Source organism: Panthera uncia, assembly GCF_023721935.1.
Source record: "Panthera uncia isolate 11264 chromosome A3 unlocalized genomic scaffold, Puncia_PCG_1.0 HiC_scaffold_11, whole genome shotgun sequence".
In the NCBI taxonomy this organism is placed as follows: domain Eukaryota; kingdom Metazoa; phylum Chordata; class Mammalia; order Carnivora; family Felidae; genus Panthera; species Panthera uncia.
In genome coordinates, this window is record NW_026057578.1 from 29,447,343 (window position 1) to 29,469,533 (window position 22,191).

The 22,191-nt window shown below is 40.0% G+C and overlaps 1 protein-coding gene across 6 annotated transcripts in view; it reads left to right on the plus strand.

The window, feature by feature from the left end:
• The window catches only part of ATRN (attractin), a 158,550-nt gene that overhangs the window by 112,701 nt on the left and 23,658 nt on the right, over nt 1-22,191 (plus strand). For 5 of the 6 annotated variants that reach the window (XM_049650035.1, XM_049650034.1, XM_049650036.1 and 2 more), the window contains exon 25: nt 16,946-17,007. In XM_049650035.1, coding sequence (XP_049505992.1) covers nt 16,946-17,007 — 62 coding nt within the window. Of the gene's footprint in view, nt 1-16,945; nt 17,008-20,542; nt 21,245-22,191 lie in introns of those variants that run through there. The other variant, XM_049650037.1, reaches the window with a different exon arrangement.

Sequence of the window (22,191 nt, forward strand, 5' to 3'; positions counted from 1 at the left end):
CCCCCCCCCCCCCCCCCCAAAAAAAATAAACATTAAAAAATATTAATTTTATCTCCAAATACTGTAACCACTAGCACAACTGCAGTGTGTTATCTCCAGGAGTTATTAAGCACGGGAAGAGAAAAAATAGAGACACAGAATCCAAAGCAGGCTCCAGGCTCTGAGCTGTCAGCACAGACCCCGACTCGGGGCTCCAACTCATGAACCACAAGATCATGACCTGAACCAAAGTCGGACGCTTAATCGACTGACCCACTCAGGCGCCCCTTGAAGAAGAACTTTATATCCTAAGTCTGGGCAAAAGATTTCTAGATTTGACAACAAAAACATGACCCATAAAGGAAGAAATTGATAAATTGGACCACATCAAGACCAAAAGCTTTTGCTGTATGTAGTAAGACCCTGGCAAGAGGATGAAACAGTAAGCTACATACTGGGAGAAAATATTTGCAAATCATATTTCTAACAAAGCACTTGTATCTAGACTATAACAGTTCTCAAAACTCAACACTTTAAAAAAGAAGTGCTCTAATTTAAAAATGAACAAAAGATGTGAAGAGACAGTTCATCAAGTAGATTATACGTTACGGCAAATAAGGACATGAGATACGCAGATTCAGAAGCCACTAAAGAAATGCAAATTAAAACCACAATGAGACATCACCACATACCTATCAAAATAGTGAGAACACCGAATGCTTGAGAGAATACAAAGAAATTGGATCACACATACATTGCTGGTGGGAAAGTAAGATGGTATAGCCACTCCGGAAAGTGGTTTGGCATCTTCTTATCAAGCTAAACTTGCACTTAGTATACAACCCAGCATTTGCGTTCCTGGGCATTTATCCCAGAGAAATGAAAACCGGTGATTACACAGACACCTGTACACCCATGTTTATAGCACCTGTGCAGCAATATTCAGCAGCGTTACTCATAATAGCCCCAACTAGAAACTACCCAAATATTCTTCAGCAGGTTAATGGCCACACTGTGCTACATACATATCATACGTATATGTATGCAATACATATACATATGTAATACTCAGCAATAAAAAGAAATAAACTATCGATACAATAATTTGGATGAATCCCAAGGAAATTTTGCTGAGGTGGGGGGAGGCTTAGCAATTTGTATACTGTATGATTCCATTTCTATAATATTTGAAAATAAAAATTTTAGGGGCGCCTGGGTGGCTCAGTCGGTTAAGCGTCCGACTTCAGCTCAGGTCACGATCTCGCGGTCCATGAGTTCGAGCCCCGCGTTGGGCTCTGGGCTGATGGCTCAGAGCCTGGAGCCTGCTTCCGATTCTGTGTCTCCCTCTCTCTCTGTCCCTCCCCCGTTCATGCTCTGTCTCTCTCTGTCCCCAAAATAAATAAACGTTAAAAAAATTTTTTTTTTTAAATAAAAAAAAGAAAATAAAAATTTTAGACCAAAAATAGAGATTTGTCTACTGAAGCTTCAACTTTTTCTGACTTTTCCTGACTGACCTCAGGACCTTCTTAAAAGTGTTCACCTGATTAGGTCAGGCCCACCCACACTCAAGGGGAGAGGATTATGCAGCGTGAATACACCAAGGTAATGGGAATCTTAGGTGGCACCCAGGGATTTATTTAGGTTGTTTGGCCCCATAGAGGTTGAGCTGTAGGCTCTAGTCAATACAATTTCACTTTGGTAACGTCTAACACTATCCAATTATAGATCAGATACATTTATAAAATATTTGATTTGGGGTCTAGTAAATATTATTTCTTGGCTTGTTTTAAGTTGAGGTTGTTTTCATACTGACATACCTTGTTACTTCTGACTCTGATTGAACTTTAGGCTTTGTTGTGTATAGCCGAAAAATGATGAACGTTTTTAAGGTTCTTAGTGAAAATCTTATGCTGCTGACATTTTTCCCATTTAGAAAGAGGGCTCCGTGCATATAAACAGGCTCTTGTGCTGGAGATAGTCGTGCTCTTGCCAATGCTGAGTTCTAGTTTTTTTTCCTCCCAGTGCCCTGTTGCTCCACCCTCTGAAAGCCACTGAAATGGTTTTAGAGCATTTCCTTCTAGAGGGATCTCTTCCCCACACTTACTTTTAAAAAGTACTAATTTTAAGTTTAAGAGTCAAAGGGATGTTGACTTTCTGCCTGATTTTCTGTTCTTCACCTGGGCTGGATCACTTACTTGAGTAAGATCCACTTATGAAAGCTGTATTCAGGAGCACTTTCGAAAATAAACTATGGCGTGCTCACCATTTAATTTGCCAAGCTTTCCTTGAACGAGCAGGTAAGTTCTATTGGAAATGTGTCTTTTTACTCTTTGGTACAACTAACTGTAGTATTTGCAGGCAGCGTAAATAGAGCTGCGGCATTGCGCGTCCTCGGTGTCTGCACACGACACCCGTTCTCTGTGCACTCGGGACTGTACCTGGATGTGTGCCGTGTGGAGGGCTCAGCCTGCCTCCTCCTGCACACATCCAGCGGTGTGCTCAACAAAGGGGGCTGTACGTGTCTGTACTGCTCTGTTTTCCTCAGAGCCTTAGCTTTTCTAGATGTGGTTAGCTCTTAAACACACCCATGCACACTTAGAGACTATCCAGATTCGGTAAAAATGTAGAGACTAATTTATGGAAAAGAGTAAGGAAGTGTCTAAATGGTGCAGGATAGGTCATTCGGTTAAATTTTAGTATGGCTTTCAATGCAGGCAAAGCCTTTTTGTCCTTGATTCTCATTTTTTAAAGCAGAATAACTGAGGAAATCTAGTTCTCAGAATTCATATAAACATTGGCACTTTAAAAATTGTAATGCTGAACTCAAGTTCCTTCACTCTGTACCAATCCCAGGATTCTTTTCCATAATTAGGAACAGATCAAAACCTGTAACTGCTAACTGAGGGAATTTGAAACCAACTGTAAAAATCCTTGTAGACACAGTTAAAAAAAAAACAAACAAAACACAACACCCAGATTGAAAAGGCCTTGTGTGTAGAAGGGTGGTGGGTGTGTTGGGGCCAGTTGTGCATGTTTTCTGGTCAGTTGCTCCTGTGGGTGAGCGCCCCTCCCTCAGCCTCTGCTTTCTGAAAGCAATCCTGCGTGTCCTTGCCAGAGGGACTCAGCTGGCATAGCCATGCCCATAGTTTGGGAGGGTAGGTATTCAAGATAGAGAATGGACAGGCAGATGTTTTGTGTGAGCTGGGGAGGTGGGCAGTGAAGCTGGGGTTCAGGCTTGTTACTGGCTCTGCAACAGAGGTTGTTATTGTAATGTGGAACTAATATTAAAGCCTTCTCCGTGCTGGGTGTTTCATCTGCTGGTTTATGTAAGAGGCTAGTGTTCACAAGCGAAGGCAACATGGAATTTGTATTGAGAACTGGGCATTCATTTGGACTTTAGGTTTATAGGTGCTAACAGGATTACTCCACTAAGCAAAGGATGTATGAGACTTCACTCAGATATGCTTCTTTTGGTAACAGTTTTGTTGAGATATAATCCACATACTATACAATTCGCCCATTTAAAGTGCACCCTTTAGTAGTTTTTAGTATATTCACAGAGTTATGTAACTTTGCCTTCAATCAATTTTAGAGTATTTCATCACCCCAGAAAGAAACCCTCAGTAACGGTCACTCCCCGTTCCTCCCTCCCCTTAGCCCCTGGCGACCACCAGTCTACTTTCTATCCCTATAGCTTTGCCTATTCTGGGCATTTCATAATAATGTAATTACATAATATACGGTCTTTTGAGACTGCCTTCTTTCACTTAGCATACTGATTTCAAGATTCATTTATATTTAGTATGTCTGAGTACTTAACTCCATTTTAAGATTGAATGATATTGTATGGATATACATAGACCACATTTTATTTATCCATTCATCTGTTGATGGATACTTGGGTTGTTTTCACTCTTTGGCTATTGTGAGTAATGTCAAATATACTTTTAATGTTTATATTATTGTATAATGATAATGATGGCATATGTACATACCTCCTGGTGTCAGATATCTGTACCTTAAAAGTTTTAAGAATTATAAAGCCATGAAATACATCTAGAACTGAGCGACTTAAAGCATAAGTCTTTCTTTGTTTCAAAGTGGCATTTAAGGTTCTTATACTATCTTGTGATTTTCATTAGGATCATTATTTATTATTCCTTCTTGAAAGCCTCCTCTCTTTCACTTTCCACCTATGGCTTTGGCTGTTTCTTCTTAGTTTTTTAATACCATTGTTCCCTTGGATTTCCTCTGGACCCATTCTCCCTGGATAGTTTCATCGACACCATCTGTGAAAAACACCTATGGCTAGGAAGGGTAAATCTCCATTACTAACACACCTCTCTCGTGTGACCTCCATATCCAGGACCCAATAGGCTTCCCTTAACATCCACTCACTCCACAGACTTGTAGCCCAAAGCAGCAGTCTTGAATGGATAGGAGGAGCTGTCGGATGCGGGGTGGCAGGATGTGCCCACATTCTTCTGGGAGCCCTGGGAGGAGAGGGGAGTGTCCCATGCCACCTGGGTCTGAGTGAGGATGAGCAGTACCAGGGCTGAGTGTCAGGAACGTGAGGTTGGGGAGTAGGGGTGTTTGGGGTGGGGAAAGGGCATACCCAGTCACTTTCAAGAACAAGCAGGAGTTCACCAGAGGTGAAGTGGCAGCTCTGTGAGCAAGGTGCTGGAGAACTAGGCAGAGGCTGTCATGACGAGACTGAAGGCTTCAGCAGAGGGGTTGAACCCTGACCTGAAAACCACTGGGAATTGTTGATGTGTCATAAGCCAAGAAGTGTCCAAAGATCAGTGTTTTTGAAAGACCCTTTTGGCAGCAGTTGAGAGAATGGTTTGGGGGGAGCTGGGCCTGAGTTGGGAAGTCCAGGTAGAATTCTTACTTGGAAACCCAGGGGAGTGGGTCCATCAGGTGTCCCTCAGATACACCTGGTAGCAACTTTCTTTCCTCATCTGTGCCTCCACGGCTGTAGACTTGTCAAACTTTTCACTCTACAAAGATTTCCTTAAGGGCAAGGAGGATGCCTTATATGTCTGTGTCCTCAGTGTCCTAGCATAGTGTTGATCAGCTGTAGACACTTCACAAACGTGCACTAGATGGATGAATAGTTGTAGGTACGAGAGCTTTCGGGTTGGCATCAGAACTTTGTGGGGTTTTTTGCAACTTTTCTAAAGGTGCTGAGAGCTTTTTCTGATATTGTCAAAATGATTGCCAACCAGTGCTAAGGTGCCAGCTCGGGTTGGAGACCAAGAATTTGTCATCCCAGTATGCACAGTCTGGTGTTACAGGATTGAATTGTTCTAGAAGTTGTCGAAAGTGGTAGAAGAAAAGAAAGGGATGAGGACACAAACATCCTAATTTCACAAAGAGGGGCATTAAGAGATAACTATATGTATTGAAATATTTAAGGATGAAATGATAGGAAACCTGGGATTTGCTTCAAAATAATATGATTGTGGGGAAAGAGGCTAGCATATGGATGAAACAAGACTGACCTTGGGCTGGTCATTATTACAACTGGGTAGTGAGCACACTGGGTTCATTATTCTGTTCTCTCTACTTTTTAAATTTAAAATTTTCCATAATAAAAAAATGCAAAAAAGATCATACAAGTGATAGAAAAAAAGAATAAAGGTCTGAGTGTATTATTTAACCTCCTGAAGGTAGCCACAGCTGGGCCAGCAGCCTAGGCTAGCTGGAACCTAGCACATCTAGGCCAGCTGGGGTGTATCTTGGAACTGACTTTCTTTTACTTTGCAGGAAGTACACAGCATTTTACTAGGGTTTTACCAGTTATTGGCTGCTGTTGGGCAGTCTCTACAACAGTCAGGAGTCTGGGACAAAACCCTGTTTTCCCTCAGTCTAACACACCTCACCCTGGTGAGATGGCAAAGGGAGCCTCCCTGAGAGCTGCTGGGCTCATCTCCAAGCACGGGTGCATCAGAGGCCTGAGATCTCCTCCCTCTGGGCTATGAGGACTGGGAAGCTTCCTTCCAGAGGGCCATGGCCAAATTGCCTCCTGCTTCTGCAACCGTTTGTGTGTAACAGGCACATCTTTTCCCTGTATCCAAGGGTGGTTTATCCGTTCCCTGTCTCTGTTGGCATCCTTCAACACCATCGCCCTCATAACAGTGACACAGAAACTGACAGAGGCCCTAAAAACAATGATGTGACTATACTGGAAGGAGCTGGTGGAGACAATGGCCTAAATCACCTTTGATTATAGTAGGAAAGTCAGTAAGTGGTGCCTAAAATGGCTAAGTCAAGAAATAGCAAATAAAATAAAACAAAACACTAATTAGTGATAAAAAGGTAACCCACAGAAGAACTGAAAAGAAACCTAAATAAAGGTGGGGACCTCTGGAGAGAAACCTTTACAAGAGGAAATAGGGAGCAGGAACCATTGCTTTGCATGATTAGCTCTTTTGTCCTTATAGATATTTCAGCCAGGTACAGTATATGTAGTTCTTAATGACTTTGAAATTACTAATGATCATGATAAAATGGAATCAGAATTCTGGAGAGTGGTGGAAGGAGTGGCTGGAAGGACAAGTGGGGAAGAAAGCACAGAGCAGTGTTGAGGTGGGAGGCTGGGAGGGCACGGATGGTGAGTGTTAGCTAATCACATGTCAGGAAGGAGTGGCTCGGTGGTATTAACTTGCTTTGAGGCTCTGAGCAGAGTCTGGGTATACGGTTTCTGTGCCAGCACAAACCAGCATTAGGTGGCTAGTATGTGAGGCCAGTTGATGGGCACTGGGATCCAGTCCAGAGCCCGTGGTCTCAGTATGGAGTTCCAGATAGAACTCCCATTTGTTTTTGTTTTGTTTTTAAGAAAATTATTTTATTTTTGTTTTTAGTGTATATATATAAATATTTATTTATTTTGAGAGAGAGAGGGGGAGAGAGAGTTCGACAAGGGGAGAGACAGAGAGAGAGAGAGAGAGAGAGAGAGAGAGAGAGAGAATCCCAAGCAGGCCCCACGCTGTCAGCCCAGGAACCGTGAGATCTTGACCTGAGCCTAAATTAAGAGTCAGGCGCTTAACCAACTGAGCCACCCCAGAATACTTGTTTTTAAAGTTAACTAAAATTAAAAATGGTTTGTTTTCCAGTGAAGTTGTTAACACCCAAAACTATTCACTTCACTATGAAGTTTATAACAAAAGTGGACCTATATTTAATCTTAGCTGATATTTGAATAGTTATATATACACTACACAATGACATCTGTTCTTTTTATCAGAGCATACCCTCCCAATCAGACACACAAATGCAGAAGTAACAGTGTTATTTTCATTTTTTCCTATTCTAGTAAAAGAATCTAATTTCTAGAATTCATAACTCAAAACTGTTCACACAGGTTTAATTATTTTTTTCTTGTTCATGTCTGAAGAAGAGCTTCTTAAGAAATTTACATTTTACAATCTTTGAAATATAAGAAAGTTACAGAATCTGCTGAGTTATATATGCAGCATATACATTCTTGGAAGTTATTTTTGAAATATAAATTAATCATATATATCCATGTTACACACCCTGCTATTCATACATTCCTTTAAGCAACATTCAAGTATATTTGTGCTTTGTATGTTTACATTACTTTAGAGCCCATTTCTAGTTTTCAGTAAAACTGAAATTGTATATCTATAAAGATTTCTCAAATATTTAATAAGTGCAAAACAACCGTTATGAAAATATAAATCACTGTTACAGCTTTTTGATCTTTCATTTTTATGCATTTCCTGTCATCCATGTCATTTCCTGTTCTTTCGGGAAGCTGATAAATTTTTATCTCTGCAATCTCAGCACGGCTGTTCTCTCAGCACAGGATAACAGTCTGTATATTGCAGGTTTTCTGAACACACAGCAGTCACTCGGCCGTCTCAAGTGTAACAGTGAAATCTGATAGTTTCCAGTTATTTCAACTGTGGGACCACCTTGTTAGCTGCTTCCAAAGAATTTATTAGATTCTGCAGCTCTTCTTTACTTATTTCGACAATACGGTTTGACTTCGCCATTTTCTTTTACATCTAGATTAAAGTTTAAAAGTAGCATTTGTGGGTCACCTGGGTGGCTCAGTATGTTAAGTGCCGGACTTCAGCTCAGGTCACGATCTCACAGTTTGTGGGTTCCAGCCCCACGTCAGGCTCTGTGCTGACAGCTCACAGCCTGGAGCCTGCCTCAGATTCTGTGTCTCCCTTTCTCTCTGCCCCTTCTCATCTTATGCGCTCTCTCTCTCTCTCTCTCACTCTCTCAAAAATAAATAAACACTAAAAAAAATTTTTTTAAGTAGCATTTATAATGTAGCAATCTTGTTACTAGACGATGCAAGCTTTAACTGCCAATCAAAATCCTGTAGCTGTGAGAAGAAATGTCAACTATTTCTTGTAACAGAGCCTGCCTGATTTCATCTTTTCCTACTTTTTAAGCATTTCATGATAGCTTCTTGATGAAATTAATTCAGCTGATTCAACTGCTGAAATACCTCTTCATCAAGTAAATTTTTACCAACTACAGCTTTGAAAAATTTGGTAATATCTTCTAGAACATTCTTCCATTCTGTTGAATCCCAAACACAGCGCGAATCCTGGTAGAGAGGATAAGCTCGGCTACAAATGCTATCAATTATTTTGTGAAGAAGCTGCAGGCCCACCTCTGCTGGAAGCTTCTGCAGCTGCCACAAGGGCATCCAGTGTTCCTTTATTCTTTTTTTGTTTTAATTCCAGTATAGTTAGCATACAGTGTGAATACTAGTTTCGGGCGTATAGTATAGTGATTCGGCAATTCCATACATCACCCAGTGTCCATCACAAATGTACTTCTTAATACCCATCCCCTGTTTCACATATCCCCCACCCTCCTCCCCTCTGGTAACATCAGTTTTCTGTAGTTAAGAGTCTGTTTTTTGGTTTGTCTCTTTTTTTTTCTTTGTTTTTTTTTTTCTTCTTAAATTCCACTAATGAGTGAAATTGCATGGTATTTGACTTTCTCTGACTGACTTCACTTAGCATTACACCTTCTAGATCCATCCATGTTGTTGCAAATGGCAAGATTTAATACAAGAAAACTTTTCTATGGCACAGCAAAACTCAAGGTGGTAGCAGCAATAGAGCCCGGTGAGAGTGGTCACAGAGTCTTCCATCTTTGACACAGCTGAGGCCTGGGTTCTTACAGGAGGAGTCCGTTCTCTCCTGACTTCCAGCCTTGCAGTGCCAGAGCTGTGTGGCAAGATTGGCATGGTGAAGCCAGGAGCCCAGATGGCAGCCAAGGCCACTTTGGCCCTCTCAGATCCTGAAGTGAGATCTTCAGCGTCTGCAGAGCCTGTTTGAAGAGCAGAGGGGCCCCGGTCTGGACAGACTCCCAGACCAGTAGGAGGTGAGCCCTGGTGAAGCTGCGGGCCTCAAGAGCCATCGGAGCAGCCCATCAGGATTCTGTCAGGTACATACAGACCTTGGGTTTTCTCAGAGCCCACCAGGTGCTGCCTGGGAGCTAGCAATCTTTACTTCTCAGGATGGCCAGCTGTCCTTTCCCATCCTCTACCTTGTGTGTTCATAACAGTGAAGATCACTCATGGTGGAGAAGATAAAGGCAAACTAGAGGTCCTTCCCTCTCTGTTTTCAAACCTTCTGTATTAAACAGTGGTCTTTCCCTATTAGTTCAGTATTCATTCGTCCATTCGTTCACTTGTTTCCGAATACCTACTTTTCTGGATTGCATATAGTAGATGTAAAATACAAATGTTAGAAAAAGAATCTGTTCTGTGGTAGTTTAATATAAGAAGTGCCTTAGTTTTTTTTAATTTTTAAAAAAATTTTAGAGCACCCTCCCTACCACAGTTGATAAGAAATCCATTCTCAGAGAGCCCCATCCCCTTCTCAGGACTGCAGAAACCTCAGGACTTACCTGAACCCAGAGATCTGGGGAAGGCCCTCTGATCTTCATTCACTGACTGCCCTGGCTTCTGGCCGTTAGGTTTGTTTTAAGACAGCTGTCCTCATTCCCATGTGTCTCAGACCTAGGCACTTGAGCACAGAATAATCAGTGAGGCCCCAGAGCCTCCCCAGGCCTACCATGCAGTCACCCTGTATTCCTTGGCCCTTTCAAAACTCTAGAACATCTTCTCCATTCCTTCCATTTCCTGGTCTCAGGGTTTGGGCCATACCTCTCTGTTTCAAAGCACTATCCTCATCCTTCCCCCTTTCCCCACCACACTCCCACCCCTGGAGAAGATCCAAGTTCATTTCTTTGGGGGCCAAACCTTCCAAGTAAAAATGACAAATTTTTTCAGTGTAGTTCCGAAACACTAAAGGAATTGTTCAGGGGAAGGAGCAGGGTAGACTCTTTCCTTTAATTCTTTAGTTCAGTGTCCCCTAAAATACAGTCTTTGGACACCAGCATCAGAATCACCTGGGGAGCTTAAAGCTTCAGGAGTAGAAATGGGATTCACGCTTTGTTGCAAGCTCTCCAGAGTTTGAGAACCATTGTCTAGTTCTTGGAATACGATGGTGTATTTGCCCTCTGGAGGTCAGGGTATCTGCTTCTGTGGGAGGTAGGGAATTGCCTTTTTGTTCTTTATCCTATAGCAATTAGAAAGTCAGAAATTGATACCTTTGTAGACAGAAGAGTACAGGAATCTGTTTTTCCAGGACATCTCTTGCATACACAGCCATCATATAAGGTGGAATATGACTGTCCCATGCCCTGAAAGGGAAGTGGATCAGGCACTGGGAATGTAGAGAAGAGAGAGCCAATCCCCAGTGGAGGAGCAGGTGGCAGAATGAGGAAGGGAGTGTTTGGACCGGGTAGCAAGGGACAGAGGGTGCCCACTGCAGATGGGTGGGCAGGGCATTCTGGTGACGGAAAGACCAAGTTCAGTAGTAGAGCAACCTGAAAACACGTGTTTGGCAGAAACAAAATTACTGCGTGGGAAATGTAGGCCCACCGTGCACTCCCCTAAACCCTGGGGCTAGCTGGGCTTCTGGATTTAGTTTCTCAGATTTATTTAATATGCCCAGAGGGTCCCCTGGGGAAGCACAGCTTAATCAAACTTACTGCTGAAAGTGAAGCAGAAGCAGGTTGTGGAAATGTCAGGGGACATGAATTCTAGGTTTGCTGGAATGTGGGGAGCGATACCTACTAAAGGGAGAAAAATGATACTGTGAGTTTTATTTACAAATCGTAATGATGTTTTCTTCCTTGTATTAAGTATATTTTATTATAGACAGTCCCCATTTTCTTCAGTGTCAGAAAAGCCACAAGCACTTCAATGTTTGTTTCAATGTCTATTTTGTAATAATTCATGGAAGAAAGTTCTGATTGGAATATTGTCTTAGGTGAAACAAAAGCACGAAAGTGTTTAATTTTACAGTTAACAAATTTTAAATTATGGTTGCAACCATGAGCCAATTCTTAGAAGAAAGAAAACTCAATCAGGTCTTAACTCAGTTTTGGGGGAAGGTGGAGATAGGGTCATTATTTTTCCAGTTACCCTATTCATTTATTCAGCACATATTTATTAAACACTCTTATGTGCCAGTCAGTGCTTTAGGCACTAGAGACATGTAGTCAGCAGCAAGGTCCCTCCTCATGGATCTTATTTTCTAATGAAAGAAAAAGACCATAAATAAATGCACATCTAAGAAAACTTGAGCAAGATAAGTAGAGGTGTGGCTTCAGTTGTGCAGATAGATAGTGCCTGGAGATCGGACAGCACGGATGGAGTCCTTCACTTCAGATTTGACTTCACAGCATGATTTAGTAGTCAAGAGCATCACCAGTTTTCCCAGGGTCCTCTCTTAATCCTCCCTGGAGCATTTTGAAGGACTTGTGTTTTTACCTTCATACCTCTTCAGTTGATAATCCTGCCAAGTCCTCATTTGCCTGTGGTTTTGTGCGATCAGTTCTCCAACAGCACTTTCAGTAAAATCTAATCTTCCACAAGATCACTTTTGCAATTGGTTTGCATGTCTGATGGTCTGAGTAGCAACAGTGCAATTCATGCTTGTGGTCCCACTGTAATTTTTTTCTATTTAAATTCTAGTTAACATATAGTGTAATATTGGTTTCAGTAATACAATTAGTGATTCATCCTTACATATAACACCTACTGCTCATCCCCTTTAAGTGTCTCCTTAATGCCCATCACTCATTTGCCCCATCCCCCCCATCCACCTCCCCTCCAGCAACCCTCAGTTTGTTGTCTGTATTTAAGAGTCTCTTATGGTTTGCCTCCCTCTCTGCTTTTATCTTATTTTTCCTTCCCTTCCCCTATGTTCATCTGTTTTGTTTCATAAATTCCACATATGAGTGAAATCATATATTTGTCTTTCTCTGACTGACTTATTTCACTTAGCATAATACATTCTAGTTCCATCCACTTTGTTGCAAATGGCAAGATTTTATTCTTTTTCATCACCGAGTAATATTCCATTGTGTATATATTCCACATCTTCTTTATCCATTCATCAGTCAATGGACATTTGGGCTCTTTTCATAAGTTGACTGTGGTTGATAGTGCTGCTATAAACATTGGGGTGCATGTGCCCCTTTGAATCAGCATTTTTGTATCCTTTGGATAAATACCTAGTAATGCATTTGCTGGGGCGTAGGGTAGTTCTATTTTTAATTTTTTGAGGAACCTCCATACTGTTTTCCAGAATGGCTGCAACAGTTTGCATTCCCAACAGCAGTGCAAAAGGGTTCCCCTTGCTCTGCATCCTTGCCAACATCTGTTGTTTCTTGAGTTGTTCATTTTAGCCACTCTGGGGGTGCCTGGGTGGCTCACTCGGTTAAGCGGCCGACTTCTGCTCAGATCATGATCTCGCTGTCAGTGAGTTCAAGCCCCGCGTCGGGCTCTGTGCTGACAGCTCAGAGCCTGGAGCCTGTTTCAGATTCTGTGTCTCCCTCTCTCTGACCCTCCCCCGTTCATGCTCTGTCTCTCTCTGTCTCAAAAATAAATAAACGTTAAAAAAAAATTTTTTTAGCCACTCTGACAGGTGTGAAGTAGTATTTCATTGTGGCTTTGATTTGTATTTCCCTGATGATGAGTGATGTTGAGCATCTTTTCATGTGTCTGTCTTCTGAATGTCTTCTTTGGAAAAGTGTCTATCCATGTCTTCTGCCCATTTCTTCACTGGATTATTTGTTTTTTGGGTGTTGAGTTTGATAAGCTCTTTGTCGATTTTGGATACTAACCCTTTATCCCATATGTCCTTTGCAGATAACTTCTCCTATTCTATCAGTTGCCTTTTAGTTTTGTTGATTGTTTCCTGTGCAGAAGCTTTTTATCTTGATGAAGTCCCAGTAGTTCATTTTGGCTTTTGTTTCCCTTGTCTGCAGAGACATGTCTAGTAAGAAGTTGCTGTGGCCGAGGTCAAAAAGGTTGCTCTCTATGTTCTCTTACAGGATTTTGATGGTTTCCTGTCTTATATTTAGGTCTTGAATTTGAATTTATTTTTGTGTGTGGTGTAAAAAAGTAGTTCAGTTTCATTCTTCTGCATGTTGCTGTCCAGTTTTCCTAGCACCATTTGCTGAAGAGACTGTCTTTTTTCCATTGGATATTCTTCCCTGCTTTGTTGAAGAATAGTTGGCCATACATATGTGGACCCTTTTCTGGGTTCTCTATTCTGCTGCATTGATCTGTGTGTCTGTTTTTGTGCCAGCATCATATTTGATGGTTACAACTTTGTAATACAGCTTGAAGTCTGGAATTGTGATGCCTCCATCTTTGGTTTTCTTTTTCAACATTGGCTATTTGGGGTCTTTTCTGGTTCCAGTTTTAGAATTGTTTGTTTTGGCTCTGTGAAGAATGCTGGTGTTATTTTGATAGGGATTGCCTGGTGTAATTTTGAATTGTGTTTCCCCTTCTCTCTCAGAAGTTTTCAGTTTGGACAATAAGTTCATCACCCTGTCAATCAAAGCTTAATCCACAAAGACTGACATGGTAGGTGCGGTGTTGAGCAAGAATAGATGTTTCTAAATGGTCAGTCTGTTCATAAACACTTTTATGTTAGGACTTTTTTTTCCCCCTACAAAACCTTTGTAATACGTAACAAAAGAGATTGCCTTAATGTGAGTCTTGGGTAGCAGCCACGCTGGCAACCAATTTATATTGGTTCGTTGTGGTTTTGAATTAGACATGAACGTGGTGTTTCCCTACTTCACCAAGAAGTCAGCTGTGATCGCGGCACTGAGGAGTGTTTTGTGGCACAAGGGGCACAGACATCTGGTAGTCCTCAGAGGGTACTATTCGCATCCGTGCTTCCTGGCACCTGACAGTGGGGAAAGCATCTCAGGATCACTTTAAGTCTAAACAATGAGGACATACTAATGCTTTAAAAGATGAAAGTCTATAAACAGAATTGGCTGGACTGGAATCTGTTACCTTCTCCTTCTTTATATGCTGTAACCTGGAGTCCTCATTCCTCAAGATTGAATAACCTTGTTTAAACAATTGTTCTTCTCCAGCTTATTAAAGAGCTTTTGTGCAAGGGTGGTGGCCATATTCTCAAAGGATCTTATTTGTGACTGGTTACTGTTAGAAAATGAAGTAAAAGCAAAGAATGTGGGTTTCTCCTTACCTGTGGCATAAAATCTATGTATCTTTGTATTTCTGATTGTATGGTGGCTAGAGAGAGGACACAAAAACTGAAAATTCTATTCCCCATAATGTCCTATAGCCTGAATAGGTAGTGTTGGAACTTTATTTATGGAATGTCTAAAAGAAAACAAGACCATCGGAAAAGGCAAACATTGGAAACCTCCTCTGCCTCTTTGAGTCTGGTTGTAAAAATAGCACAAAGCCAACAGTACAAGAGGGTTCCCATTTCTCCACATCCTCTCCAGCATCTGTAGTCCCCTGATTTGTTCATTTTGGCCACTCTGACTGGCGTGAGGTGGTATCTGGGTGCGGTTTTGATTTGTATTTCCCTGATGAGGAGCGACGTTGAGCATCTTTTCATGTGCCTGTTGGCCATCTGGATGTCTTCTTTAGAGAAGTGTCTATTCATGTCTTCTGCCCATTTCTTCACTGGATTATTTGTTTTTCAGGTGTGGAGTTTGGTGAGTTCTTTATAGTGTGGAGGTTCCTCAAAAAATTAAAAACAGATCTAGTCTATGACCCAGCAATAGTACTGCTAGGAATTTACCCAAGGGATATGGGAGTGCTGATGCATAGGGGCACTTGTTTCTAGCAACACTTTCAACGATAGCCAAATTATGGAAAGAGCCTAAATGTCCATCAACTGGTGAATGGATAAAGAAGTTGTGGTTTATACGTACAACGGAATACTACTTGGCAATGAGAAAGAATGAAATATGGCCTTTTGTAGCAACATGGATGGAACTGGAGAGTGTTATGCTAAGTGAAATAAGTCATACAGAGAAAGATAGATGCCATATGTTTTCACTCTTATGTAGATCCTGAGAAACTTAACAGAAGACCCGAGAAACTGTTGAAGAAGGGGGAAAAAAAAGTTACAGAGAGGGAAACCATAAGAGACTCTTAAAAACTGAGAATAAACTGAGGGTTGGTGGGGGGTGGGAGGGAGGGGAAAATGGGTTATGGGCATTGAGGAGGGCACCTGTTGGGATGAGCACTGGGTGTTATATGGAAACCAATTTGACAATAAATTTCATATTAAAAAAATAAAAATTGAAAAAAAAAAAAAAAAAGCACAAACCCTTGAATTGTCCCAGTGCTGGGACTTTTCTTTCATTACCATAGGATGGAAGCTGTTGTCTGACAAAGAGAGTTGGGTGGGATTAGAAAAAGAAGCCGCTAATCATTTACTTCTCTGATTCCTGTCATATTTATTGTCTGTGCTGGAGCAGTAATCACCTTAGTCAATAATTGTTTTACTTACAGTACCATTGTCTCTCCAAGGAGGGCTATGTTCTCTTTAAATAAGCAGGGAAGAGGCGCCTGGGTGGCTTAGTCACTTCAGCATCCGACTTTGGCTCAAGTCATGATCTAGCGGTTCATGGGTTGAGCCCCACGTCAGGCTCTGTACTGACAGCCTGCTTCAGATACAGTGTTTCCTCTGTCTCTGCCCCTCCCTTGCTTGCACTCTGTCTCTCTCTCAAAAATAAACATTAAAAAAAATTCATAAAAAATTTAAAAAGCAGGGAATATGCCATAACATCTGGCTAGTACTATGAGTATTACACCTAATATAATGACACAGTTATCATACTTAGTAATAAATCCTGACATGCTTATTTTTTTCATGTTCTAACATCTCTGAAATCACGATGCATCTTAGTCAATGATTTTTAAAGCATTTTGTCATAGTATAATTGACAATGTTTTTTCTTAATTGTATACAAAATAATGCCTGTTTCAGTCAGTGGTGTCTTCGATGAACTACATTAGGGACTTTTTTATATTCTTTGCATAAAAACTATTAACCGTGTAATAAAATTATTTAGGTTCCAACTGGTGTTATATTGGTTGTCAGATGATACTTAATGTAGTAAAACTTGAGATACGGGTTTTTTTTGAAAGGACACTATCCTGAGTGAGTATTTGCTGAGCATGTAAGTATCAAAGGGATGAAGGGCACAGAAGAAGCTCCTGAGCTCGAGGTAGATCCAAGAACTTGAACTCAAAGCAAACAAGGAGAGCATTTTGTCCAGAGGAAGGCAGAGGAGGTAGCAAGCAAGCTGGCTTGCCTGGCATTGGGGTTTTCATGTTGGGGGTCTGAGAGGTCTTCAAGGTCACACTGAAAGGACTTAGATCTGATGTCAAGAGCAGAAAGGCTGGCACTCTGGGAGTTCGCGTTGAGGCTTCAGAATATTACCTCTGGGTTGGCAGTTAAGCCAGAAAAGAAACTAAAGGGTTAAAGAACTCTTCCTGAGCATTTCAAGTGTGTCTTTTAGCTTAACCCTTGAACCAGGAAGGCCGAGTTGATGGTGCTGCTCAGTAGTCTACCTCCTCACACTGCCTGTTTCTCCCTCACAGATCGCCTTCTCCCAGCACAGCAATTTTATGGACCTGGTACAGTTCTTCGTGACTTTCTTCAGGTAATTTCACTTCTACAAACCATATCCTCTCTTTTGATTCAGGTACTTAATCCCATTAATTATCAGCTCATAAAAGATAAATGAATAATCTGGTGTGGGCAAAACAGATCCAACTAACTTAATAGGCCTTTTTGAGAAGTTACATGTTGGTTGCAATAATGTAAATTCAGTGTAATCTGATGAATGAAAACATTTGCTTTGTATGTTCTGGCTTTTGGGAGCCGCTTTTCATGTATTCTATACTAAAATGTAGATAATTTGGACCTTCATATGGGGAGAATTTGGGGTTGAAACAATCAATAATGATTACTAGTGTGTGCTACCAATATGCTGCTTCTTGTTCAGGGATGATTCAGGTGATTATCCAGAGTTTTTAAGCTAAAAGTAACTTGTTACTTCTTGGGATTCTTTTATTTTTAACTTTGTTTTTATGAAATACTGTATACACATAATTGAAAAATACACATGCTCCAGATCTCATAAGAGAAAGTAGCAGCATCCTGCCCCACACCTTCCCATCCCTTACTTCCCTCCAGTTTAAATTGTCGTAAGGATATTTAACTTCTCCATGCTTACACTATTTCTTGATTTTCCAGTTCAGTCTATCTTTCGATGTCCCACTATAGATGAGGATTCATTATCGCATGTAACCTCACCCAACAACTCCCCACATACCACGAGTGCGAAATCCCCTGCCTTCCCCCTCATGTCATATAGTTACATCACAATGTTTGGCTAAATCAGTGCTCCCGTTTTTGTTGTTATAACTGTAAAACCCCTATTCACAGCTGGGTTGAACTATGATTATACCTCCCCATTTTTTGGATGGGGGAATCACTCTTTGTTTATCGTAACCTGGGTTTTTTCATCGTTTGGTTTTCTATGTAACTAGCCCTGATTTGGTTTTCTGTGTAACTAGAACTGAAAAATCTGTCTGTGGTCAGACATAAGCAGGTGTAGTCTCCTGGTTTCAGTTTCTCTTGGAGATGTCTGTCCTGGAGCCCTCCAGCCTGCTGCCCTGGGTGCGCTAGCTCTGGAGGCCTGCTGCACGATTACCATCTTGGGAACTTCTTCTGCCTTCCTCTTGTGTTGAAATCTCTGTTTCCAGGATCTCCTGTCATTATCTCCCTATTTATTTCCTCCTTTTACTGGGGCACGTTCTCCAGGAGTTTTGAGAAAAGTTGCAGGGGAGGTAACTTTTCTGTAACTTTCTCTGTCTGAAAATGTTCTAATTTTACCTTCATGTTTGATCAAAAGTTTGAATGCAGAATTCTAGGCTGGAAACTATTTTCCATTAGAATTTAGAAGACGTTAATGCTGTTTCTTCTAGCTCCCAGTATTAATATTGAGAAGGCTAATGCCATTATAATTCCCAGTCCTTGTGTGAAATCTATTTTTTTTTTTTAATTTTTTTTTAACGTTTATTTATTTTTGAGACAGAGAGAGACAGAGCATGAACGGGGGAGGGCCAGAGAGAGAGGGAGACACAGAATCAGAAGCAGGCTCCAGGCTCTGAGCCATCAACCCAGAGCCCGACGCGGGGCTCGAACTCACGGACCACGAGATCGTGACCTGAGCTGAAGTCGGACGCTCAACCGACTGAGCCACCCAGGCGCCCCTGAAATCTATTTTTAAGTATACTATAAAATTACAGAAACACTTATAGAGCCCGTGTCCAGCTCAATAAATTATCACAAATTAAACATGCACTTTAGAAGCTCCCTGTGTTATCAGTCACAGCCCCTTCATTCTTCCCCCAAAATAACTACTCACCTGACTTCTAAAGCCATGTATTGGATTTGTCCATTTAAAAATTTTACAGAAGGGGTGCCTGGGTGGCTCAGTCAGTTAAGCATCCAACTCTTGATTTTGGCTCAGGTCATAATCTCATTATTGATGAGTTCCAGCTCCACGTAAAGCTCTGCATTGTCAGTGCTTGAGATTCTGTCTCCCTCTCTCTCTGCCCCTACCAATAAACTTGAAAATTTTAAAAAATAAAAATTTTCATAAAATCACTGCAGAAATTTTAAAACAATTTGAATGATCAAGATGCAGTTAAAGTTGTACTTAGAAGGTATGGCTTTAAATCTGTGGTTCTCAACCTTGGTTACACAGTAGAATCACTTGGGAAGCTTTTGATGCCCGTGCCACATCTCAGACCAGTCATGTCAGAATCTCTGGGGATGGGACTTAAGCATTTGAAAGCTCCCCGGTGATTGCAGTGTGCAGCTAAGGTTGAAGATCACTGCTTTATAAAAAGCACATATTGGAAAAGGAAAAAAGCTTTCTCAGTAAGTCAGAAAAAGAACTAATTAAACCGAAAGAAAGTAGAAGGAAGCAGTATAAATAGAGTAAAATTAATGTTACAGGGGAAGAAGTACAGTAGAGAGAATTGAAAGAACCGCAAAGTTGGATCTTTGAAAATAATAATACTGATAATCCCTTGGCAAGATTGATCAAGAAAAAAAGAGAGAAGGTATAAATAATGTCAAAAATTTAAAAGGAAGCATTACTCCAAATGCTGCAGACATTTTTTTCCTCCATAAGAGTATTTTATGAGCAACTTTATGCAAATAAGTTTGAAAATTGAACAAATGGAATGGAACAGTTAAAAAAACAAAATTATCTACAACTTACTGAAATTGATACAGAATAGGAACTTGAATATTGGATAGCCCTATATCTGTTTAAAAACAATACATAACTTAAAATTTTCCCACAAAGGTAACTCCAGGCCCAGGTGGCTTCATTGGTAATTTATAACGTTTTAAGGAAGAAATAATATCATTATTAACCAAATCTTCTAGAGAACCGAAAAGGAAGGAATACATCCCAATTTATTTTATGAATTTAGCACAACCTGACAAGAGTATTATGAGAATGGAATTTACAAGCCAATCTCGCTCAGGAATGAAGAAGCAAAAATCCACTATGACCCAGTTGAGTTCATTCCAGGAATTACAAAGTTGATTTAGCATCAGAAAAATCAATCCATGTAATTAACATTAATTGCATAATAAGGGAGGAGAATAATAAGATCATCTTAATCAGTGGGGGAAAGCATTTGATAAAATTTGATATCATTCATTAAAAAACTTCTAGGAAACTCAGAATAGAAAAAAACTTCTTTAAATCTGATAAAGGACCAATGTATAAAGCCAATAGCAAACCACACTCTTAATGGAAAAATGTTAGAAACTTTCTCTTCGAGTTTGGGAACAAGACAGATTCTACTTACCAATTACTTCATTCGACATTGTGACAAAGGTTCTAGCCGATACAGTAAGAGAAGAAAAATAAAATACGTAAGAACTGAAAAAGAAAAATCATCACACTTGCAACATGATTATGGGAGGAATTCAAAAGAATTTGCATAAAAAATGTTAGAATTAATAGGTGAATTCAGCAAAGTAGCTAGACACAAGGGCAGTATTAAAAAATCAGTTTTATGTCGTTCAGAGGTGTACATCTTTTGCAGCTCTTATTGGTAAAGGCAGACGCTGTCATGAAAACCATATAATTATATTTCCCATAGTAAGCCATGGGGTGCCCTCCCCTTTCTACCGTGAAAGGAGAAATCCCTTCCCAAGTGATGTTGGAACGCAGATGGCCTCACATCAAGATTCATCCACATCCTGATGGGTCCCCTTCTGCCTGCTATAAACTGTACCCTTTAGTTTCTGGATGACGATGACATCTCCACCAAGAAGTAACCATTGCAGCCCTCTAATCTTGGAGGGAGATAAAAGAATCTAATAAAAGCCTTCAGTGTTTCTTAGGAAAAAATCAATTATATTTCTACATTTCACCAATAAAAATGAAATTTGTATATTTGTATTACTTCAGTTAATAAATTGCTCAAAATTACAGCATAACAAGATCAAGAATTACCAAGAAAAAATGGAGAGGGTGGGGAGACCGTCCACTGGCCCTCCCAGATAGTAAACATTTTGTCAAGCTACAGTGGTCAGTGTGGCACTGGCACAAAATCAGATTAACCAGTGGAATATATACATAACGACCAAAATAGATAAAGTTTAAAAGGTTCCGATTTGTTTTAAGTGATGAAAAGCTAAATAGAAATAAAAAGTAGATAGTAATAAACAAGAAGGTAAAAGATCAGTATAGACTTAACAGTCACTTGTCACATGTAGCTCACAAGCACTTGAAATGTAGCTGGTGTGACTAAGAAACTGACTTTTTCATTTTAACTAATTTAAATATAATTTAAAAACTGCTACTTGATTCAGTTAGTAGAGAACTTTTAAGTATGTTTAAAACAACCTGGATATGTGAATCTACTTTTTCACTTGTGGATTTTAGGAAATTTAAATACAGATGAAATATTTTCTGGTAAAAATTTAGTGTTCAAATTGAGATGTGCTTATTAGTATTAAATACACACTGGATTTTGAAGACTTAGAATATAAAATGTCTCAATTTTTATACTGGTCACATGTTCAAATGATGTTTTGGCAATCTTGGGTTAAATAAAACTATTTTATTAAAATTAATTTCACCTGTTTCTTTTTACTTTTTAATGTGGCTACTAGAACTTTTATAATTACATATGAGGCTCACATTAAATTTCTATTGAGCAACAATGATCTAGATAATGTAAAGGGAAAAATTGGTAGGGATGACATAAAAAGATACGATAAAATAATGCTAAACTAATCCAAGTATTTGAAAACAAAATATTAAGTCTTCATTCAGACTTTTTAAAGTAGAAAATCAGCATACACATAATTCTCTTATAAAACATCAAAAGTAGTTTATGTTCGTAGTAAAACTTCAAACAACGTAAAAATTAAAATTCAAACTTCTCCTAATTCTACTTTTAAGAAATTATCACTGTTAATATTTGGATGCATGTGTTTCCACAGTTTTTTCTCTGTATATATGCTGCACATAAGTTCTGTTTTTTTCTGATTCTTTGGTTTATAAAGTGGGTTCCCTGCTTACATGTTCTATAACTTGTCTTTTTACGCCATGTTTTATGGTTAACTTTCCCATGTGGAGATTCACTTCATTTCTAAACAGCTTTTCTCATAGTACAAGTACCATATTTTGTTTAACCAGTCCTCTTTTGACTGACTCTTAGATTGTCTTCAATTTTGTTACATATACCTTTACGTTTTTCTATGAAGATCTCTCTGGGATAGCTTTTATGTCCCTATAATT